The sequence below is a fragment of the Alosa sapidissima genome, chromosome 9 (genome assembly GCF_018492685.1).
Source record: "Alosa sapidissima isolate fAloSap1 chromosome 9, fAloSap1.pri, whole genome shotgun sequence".
Classification (NCBI taxonomy): Eukaryota; Metazoa; Chordata; class Actinopteri; order Clupeiformes; family Clupeidae; genus Alosa; species Alosa sapidissima.
This window is the reverse complement of record NC_055965.1, coordinates 4,602,448-4,611,011: the sequence shown is the minus strand read 5'-3', so window position 1 is coordinate 4,611,011 and position 8,564 is coordinate 4,602,448. Positions and strand designations below refer to the sequence as shown.

The window sequence follows — 8,564 nt, the reverse complement described above, 5'->3', positions numbered from 1 at the left end:
TCCCTCACCTTTCTTATGCAGCCCTTGCCACTTAATCTACTAAACCCCTCTTCTACTGCACTTTTTACCCCCCCCCCCCACTTTGCACAAATAGGCTGACACCAGACATAATTTCACTGCATTTCTTACTTCCAGTAACTATATGCATGTGACAATAAACTTCCTTGTATCCTTGTATCCTTGTATTGCTCTATCTGACTTGGTTGTCAGGAATCAGGACGTAGGCTAGGCGAATTCATTCAATTGGCAAGGCCATGAGCAGCTTATGGGCTACCGGTATATTGCCCTACAATGCACGGGATCTCTCGGAAATTCTTCAGTGACAGTAAGGTCATCTCTGTCAAGAAGAAATTGTGTGTCAGTGATGGACACATGACTGTTTAGCCACTACTGACCGCCACTGAACGTGGTGACGTCATTGTTGACACTCTCACTTTCAGTACCTCCCTGAATGCCACGGTGCATTCTGGGTCAATCCCAAGATGGCGGCGCCCTTGCGCAAGTGCTGAGAAAGTGTCTCTACAGAGAAACAGTGAGAAATATCAGGTTTGTTGCACATTTTTAGTGTCATCTGATTGTGAAAGGTGATAGCAGGTGCACAAAACGAGATCCACGACCGAGCCATCGATTGCAATAACAGCGCTTGGCGTGGCTCTGGCAGAACGTCCGTGCGAAGATGGGCCTCCATCCGAGCCCCTACCCCTAGCGAAAAGTGGACGGGGGGAGAACAATCGCAGATTTCCCTGCAAACACATCCCGGTCGAACTTGGACTTGACGGCTTTCACTTTTTGCAGAAATTGTGGACGCTGCCATATAACTTGCTAACGGGAGTTATCTGCGCGACCGCCTCTGTCATCGTTCGGAGAAGCAGGAGTTCCCCAGCTCGTGGTGTGCAGATAACAGCCGCGCCAAGGTCCGTTTCTGTCAGTGGTCGAAAAGCGCCATTAACGTCATGTCTTTCCCGTGAGAAGTTGTCATGTGTGGTTGCCAACAGGCAGTTAACATACGCCGTACATCTTTTATATTATTCTTCTATAAACACACATAGAAGAGTTGGGCTTGTAGTTAGCTCACCGGCTAACCAAGCTAGCGAATTGCATGTCGCGATGGTCCAAACAACATGTCATAGAGCTGTCGAATGTGGGTTTGCTGATTTGTGTAATAAATGCTGTATTTTGTATCATGGTGTTAGGTTAGCTGGTAAATATATTATTGTCTTGTCCTACTAAGCGATGTGAGGTTGTAGTAACAAACTAGCATAGATGATTTACGTTACTGTCCAGCTGGAAGTGTGCATGACTTTGTTTTGGCTGTAGGCTAGTAGCCTACTGTCATAAATCAGGCAACAGGCGTTAATTCAGTTGCTTACGTAGTATTATTGGCCTACAGACTTTTCATAGCTTGTTACATTTACCTGCTTGAAATACAATATTTATATATTTCAGCAACCAAATGGTTAAATTGATTAACGTTCGGTGTAAAATTCACTCTAAGGTCAAGTGAATAGTTGACCTACCAAAGGCTATCAGAAATTCACAATCCCCTAAACGTGTCCACTCAGTCACATGTTTAGCATTCTTTGAGCAATGGCATAAATTCTTCAGCTGAAATCTGTTAATTAGTTTGTCCTGATTTTGCAAGAATTGAGTTTGCTGAGAGAATGTGTGGTATGTCGTCAGTCATTAGGCAGCACGTGTAGTTTCTATTTTGCAATGTGCAGGTCGTGTGATTTTGAATGAACTCTTTTTCTTTTATTGTAGCAACTGCATCAATCGTTTGGATGAACACATTAACTCATTTGTTATAGGACATGCTAGTTTCTCTAATTCTGTTTGGTAGGCTATGTTTGTTGAGGGGAACTTTAAATTGGTGATGTATCTCTCCTGGAATACATAGAAATTTGGAACATCTAGCTGTTGCTTCTTTGTTGGGCACCATAATGCCCATGTTATCTACATGAGAGTATCTGATGATGTAGGCATAGACCACAGTGCTGCCATTAGGCTGTCCTATCAGAATATACAGTAGGAAGGGTATAGTGCACTAGATTACCTTGATGTACCTCTCCTGGCCAGTGAAGGTGTTATCAGGCTAGGTAACTAATATGCTCTTACTGAAGATATGAATAACTAGGAACATCATTCAGATGCATAGCTGTACTTTGTATGTAAGAAAATAGCATAGCAGCCCCAGACAGTCATCACTCATAATACCAAATGTGCCTGTATTGAAAACAGCAATGCAAAGTAGGCCCGCAAGTAGCGATTATTTTCATAGTCGATTAAACTATTGATAATTTACTTGATTAATCACTTTAATCACACAATTATCAATGGAAATGGGTGAATTCAGAAAAAGAAAAAAAAAATATTGCAAAAATGTGCTCATATGCGTCTGGAAGGAAAGACTAGTTGCAGCACAATATGGTCCCCGGCAGTAAATGTCACGGCACCTTAAGCCCTGGTGTGCAGCGGTGTGTGGTTTACTTCTCTGAGGCGGTGCTGACAGAAACTTTACGCGTGTGGACCCTAGCCCTGAGTTCAAACAGTTAGGCCTTAGTAAAGGGGACCAGGCTTCTCATCATAGTTCTCATCATAGTTAAGCCATAAGCATTCAGAAATCTGGCCTCACTATACAGAAGCTATAAAGTAGGGCTAAACTGCACAGAAGCAGGGGAGTCTGGCTTCACAGTGTTGGTGAATGGGGTCTCATTATGCCACCTCACTAGTCAGGCCTGACCATGCTGACCTCTGATCTGCATTGTGGACCCCCTGTAGAGGATTTATTGTAGAGTTATAATTAGTGACCCCCAGTAACCCTGACCCTCTTGACCCCATCCACAGGGCCCTGATGAAAATGGACACGGAGCTACTCCACTCCCCTGTAGTGGGACTGGCGGAGGAGGAGGAGGCCGACATGAGCGACTGGAACCTGCCGCTGGCCTTCATGAAGAAGCGCCACTCGGAGAAGATTGAGGGCTCCAAGGCGTTGGCACAGAGCTGGAGGATGAAGGACAGGGTGAGGCATCCATCTTTCTTTTGATCATCTTTGCTTACTGATGCTCTGTGGCTTTGCATTTTTGAGCTGGTGAGGTTTAAATTTGTCCAACAATGTAGCTTCATGTCTTTAATGGCTATGGGGAGAATATCTTTCCTATTAATGGCCGTTGTCATGGAGCCTGGCTGCTGCTGTTAATGTGACATTACAAAGTAAACAAATATTAGTCTGTTAGAACTTCCAGGTATACACTTGAACTCTTTTTTTCTTTTTGAAGTGGCTTGTGTTGTTTTGACAACTTTGTAATGGAACTTTTGGCAGTTATTGCAACTTACATAATTGCCCATTTCACTCTAAGATCAGGTACTCTTTCTTTGAAAAAAGCACTTCTCCTCCTCGAGAAGATATCAGGGGCTTTTATCTGCTCACTTGAGTTCCACTCTGCTCAAAAGACAAATGGAGTTCTGGGCAGTCTTCTCCTGGCCATGTTTCTGTGTTCATTACAGTGTGGAGATTTAGTGCTTTGTTTTCTCACATGGAAGCTAAACTGCCCTGGCTTTGGTGGTGTTCCAACTGAAGTCATAAATCTTCTGCGTCTGTCTAATAGAGCCCTATTCCGATGTATAATTCTGTGTTCTCTGTCTGTGTTGTCTGTCTGGGGGATTGCTAAGACTACTGTCAGATTTCCATCATTTTGTGTTTGTGGGAATACCAACATTGACTTCTCTCAATCCATTGGAATCGCATAAAAATGCTCTGTTGTCTTTGTTTAGCTGACGCACCTGAAGGCTTTATTGAATGGCAAGTTGTCTATTGAGTACTTGTAGTCCTTGCCATCAGCTGGGTCATTTAAAAGCGAACCTTCATACACAGTATGGAGCTCTGGACCTTAAACCTACACAGCTAAGTAAAACATTAAATCCCTACTTTTTATCTTCTCTGAGCAGACTCATTATGGAGTTCTGAAGCTATTTGTTTAGATGAATGATTAGATGAGTTTTTGGGCACAGCTTTGTTTTGGTTACTGGCTCTTTATGAACGGATCACTCATTTTGTCATTAGCACTTGGTGTCAGGAGGCTTTTTGTTCGGTGTTAATTTAGCATTTTGTACAAAATCTATGCCTTAAAGGAAGAATGCCAGGGATTTCGTCATGGGAGTGGTGACCGGTAGCTTCCCCTGCCCAAGTGTTTGCTACCCCCTCCCCTCCAGCTCCCCATCCTTCCCATCATGCACCAGTGCTGTACTGCATCACTGCTAATTAACTGCATCTGTATCTGTATATGCATAACTGTATCTGAACAGAGTGATACAAGCTGTGCATTTAAGCAACTGTCATATGAAATAAGGAGCCTAAGCCTTACTTGACTGACCTAAGCTTCAACCACCGGCGCTATATTGACAGTCTCTGGTCCGTCTTTGTGTCACCGTCTTGCCTCTCCTCCCTTCTGTTTCTATTTCTGGGAAATGAAACTCTGGCAACAGAGTAGCCCACACAGCCACTGAGTGGGTGATCTCGGTTATGTTGGCGAAATGCATTGAGCAAAGAGAGACTGCATCTGTACTTTTACCATTTTTGTGACACTACAAAAAATTCTTTTCTTTTTCATGCAGACACAGGCAATACAGATCACAAGTGGTTGGGGGTCTGGGCTTGGGCCTGCATAGCATCTGTGTGATTCACTAGTGTTGGACTTTACAGGGATTCCAGGCAAAAGGTGGAGAAGCCCCTTATGTGACTATGGCCCATTGAGGAGGGGATGAATGATGCATGGCATCATGGGAAATCAGGATGGCACGGAGCACCGCTAGTCGATACGAATTACAATGAGGGGCTGGTCCAGAGCTTCTCTATCGCAACACATTGCTCATGTTGCAGGTGTGTTTGTGTGTGTGTGTGTGTGTGTGTGTGTGTGTGTAAAGGAACTGCATGCCCTTGGCTTCCCCCGAGTTGTATGCTTGTTGACCATTCCTCAGAAAGGCCATTGACTCAGTGCTGCTGTGTCAACAGAGCAAAAGAAACCCAGTGGATGATGCATGTGTGGGCTTCTGCAATAGGCTGCTACTCTCCTGCTGTAATTCCTGAAGCTGAAGGGGGACAACTGGGCAGGCCTGGTTGAAACCCACATCCGGGCGGCTTAGTCTGATCATGGATTATCCCTAAAAGGGGCAGAGAATACCACCAGTCAGTATTGTTCACACCTCTTGTAAAGAAATGGGTTTCCTAATCAGCAGTTCATTTTTGCACTTCTTTGTTGCCATGTTAATTAGCTGGGAGGTGTTGATAAAAAGAAGTTTTAGTGCATAGACTACATGGATTGCATTTGATTTCCTCAGCACAAATGCAGAATAATCCTGTAAAAGTATGCGTGATTGTAGTATGGATTTTTTTGTGAGTGAGAGCGCTGCATTGGTTTTTAATAGTACCTGTGAGGTTTTTTTATTGAAGTCCACGGTTTTGCTATTCTTATATTTCAAGGCCATGAAGCCTTTAGTCATTCTTTGCAATCGCTTGTGCCTCACCCACTTGTTCAAAATTTCACTCTGTTGTGGACCTCAGGCTAGACACACATCCTGGGTGCATATGTCAGGTGGATGCAGACTGTGGACGCCACCGTTTGAATCTTCTGTTTGCAACCTGTAATTCTGAGTTGCCAAAAGGCATGCTTTCTATTGGAAACCAATGACACTGACTCCAAATGTTATACTGCTTCCAATATTGCAGTGTTTCCTCCAGAAACGACTTCGTCATTGTCAGACACCTACTTGATATTTCATTACACCCCTAATCAGACACAAAAAGGAAACGTAGAAAAGATTCAAACAGAATTCAATGTCAAAGCACTAAAATATTTCTTGTGTGTCTGTTCTTTGTGTTCTCCCCTTCCGTGGGGGACATTGTAATGAAGGGGTGCAATGGATAGTCCTAATTAGTTTCTTTCTGTGGGCCTTTCTTTCTGGATTCAATGTTGTAAATCCCCTCAATCTACAATCCTACTTCACCTGCTCTACTCCCTAACTTTTGGGCTCACTTGTCCTGTTGCCAGCGCAGCGTCTCGCGCTCCAGCCAGCGGCACTTTGAGGGGCTGATTGGTGTTCTGGGCTCTTGGCTTCAGCTTGATCTGGCCCTAAGTCTCTACAGGGCTTTGCCAGCAGAAGATGGAGGAAAACCTGCCAACCCTGTTTCAGCTGTGGGCACCACCGGCTTGACTTAAGCTCTGCTCGCCCACTTGGGGTTGGTCTTGGGTGTTGCAGTGTTAGTGTGGGGGATCTGATGATGCTCCCCTAGCGGGCTGTTTGGTGTGCATTCAGACACTGTTGCATCCGCTATAGGGTCTACACAGAAGCCCTGAGAGGTATGGATGGGGCTAAGATACATGTAGCGCCAGAGAAGCCACGCTTCTCTGACAACCATTCCCCTGTTATATTGTGGCTGTGGCTTGGGCTGGTGAAAAGTTGACTTCCATTATAGAATATTAAAGAAACTAGAATGGAAGCTGGAATCAGAGAATATTATTTATTTATTTTTCCTGAAAAAGTCAGACCAGTTACTCAGAGAATACTTAAACCATTATCAAAACAGTTTGTGTGAATTTCATAGTTGGTTGCTAACTTACAAACGACAAACAATTAAACAATTCTTGCAGCTTGTGGGTCTGTATGTGATATTTCATGTTTTTGTTTTCAGGTATGAATTTTAGAAACACTGAAAGAAACTCACAGTACTAGTAGCCCATTATGTGGTTGGTCATTTTAGGAAACTCGATAAATCCTCATCTTCAGACTGATGTTTATTTTGATTGGTTCACCAACACTTGCCTTGCCTTGCTGAAAAGCCAAGCTGGTGATTGAGTCTTGTTTGGTCATTTGAGACCCTTTTCAGATTCTTTCTCTTTCTGTCATTCTCCTTCATGTCTCAGTCCTGACTCAGATGGAGATGGAGAGTGCCCCAATGTTTTCATAATTGAGAGGAAGCGAAATGAAACTGAGCACGCTCCAAATCTGCAAGAACGAGCTGTCGACCCGGTGCATATCTTTTTTTTTTTTTTCACTTCCTGCTGAGCCGGCATGACCAAGGCTCTATCATAACCTGAACATGTGGTCAGGAAGCCCTAGATCTCACCGTTGCGTCTGCATTAGTGTTGCACGGCACTAAAAAGGTATCACGATGCCTTCACGCAAAAACGATACGATTTCCGACGTTTTTAGAATCGATACTTTATTAAAATTAACATTCTGTGTCTGCGTGAACTGCCCTCCCTCCTCTGCTGCTCTCACTGCTCCTGGCACGCATCTAGGCAAGTGGGCGTGTCAAGCAGGCAGCTCTGAGTGAGTGCGCAGCCAACGTAAACATACAGTAGTTCTTTGCCGACCGTCTTCGGCCTTGTGGATAAAACAAAAGGTGAAGTGAAATCTGCAACTATTTCGGATACATCACGAATAGTGAAGGCAAGCCATCAGGTACACAGAGGCCCGTTTGTGAAATATGTTTCAAAGTCATTTTAAAGCAGGCTACGCATGGAACTTGGCTAAACACCTCGCAGACATATCCCAACATTTTTGTTTAAAGAACGACATGTTAACGAATATTCTATAGAAAACACGACTACATGGTTAGTGCCAAGTTCTTCTCTTCTGTTTTAGTCTAGCCTAAGTGAAACGAGTATGGCTCTCTGGGATAAAGCGAACCTTCCTTCATCAATGAATTTGACGAGACATAACGAGCTGCAATCATTTTGACGAGACATAACGAGCTGTAATCATAGGGTGCTAACGTGATGAAAGCAGAAAGCGCAATGTTCACGCCAGAATAACATTACCATAACTTGTAAACAATCTATTTCATGTTCGGTCAGGACTACTGGTAATATTTGTCATGGCATGTAGACTGCAATTTGTTCAATAAGTATTGCCCAGATGTAGGATAGCCTACCCGAAATGCGCTAATTAAAGCCCACAGCATATAATACCACCAAAGCTTGTCCTAATAATAATAGTGGGTTATTGTTACGTGGTAGCAAATCATGTTATCAAAGAAATAGACGTAGGTTAATGTAGGAATGCACACAGACATATTGCAACATGTAATGGTGTAGGCCTATCTGACGAAGACCTGAGTGGTTGGAACGTCGTACTTGTACACTGGGCGCAAAGAAGACTATCCTCACATTTTTCCCTTTGCAACTGCCAAAGAAATCCCATGAACACGGGAAGGCCTAGGGAAGCCTATACTGTACATCAGATGGCCTAAAGATTAGGCCCCTCTGCATAGCATTCAGTGATTTGCATGCAGTAATTTCAACACTGACCTTGATCTAGCCTAGTTTGGCTATTTAAAGCTACTTTATTGGCAAAACACAACACAATGTAAATGAACTATAACAAAAAATAAAGGACTTAATCACACAAAGTAGGCCTACTATTTTACTGACTATAAAAATAATAATTATGTAGGAAGTTTAGAACCCAGAATTGACCTGCACACTACAAAAGTGCACCGAATTCAACACAAGTGACTAAATACACTTGGAGGAGGTATGAGTCCTTTTTTTTCCAGATATCTTAGG

The 8,564-nt window shown here is 43.4% G+C and overlaps 1 protein-coding gene across 10 annotated transcripts in view; it reads left to right on the top strand.

Moving 5' to 3' along the window:
- The first annotated feature begins 482 nt into the window (after positions 1–482).
- Positions 483–8,564, top strand: part of rptor (regulatory associated protein of MTOR, complex 1) — a 154,312-nt gene continuing 146,230 nt past the window's right edge. For 9 of the 10 annotated variants that reach the window (XM_042104678.1, XM_042104676.1, XM_042104674.1 and 6 more), the window contains exons 1-2: positions 483–914; positions 2,845–3,019. In XM_042104678.1, the coding sequence (XP_041960612.1) occupies positions 2,852–3,019 (168 nt within the window). In that variant the 5' untranslated portion in view covers positions 483–914; positions 2,845–2,851. The remainder of the gene's footprint in view (positions 915–2,844; positions 3,020–8,564) is intronic. The other variant, XM_042104669.1, reaches the window with a different exon arrangement.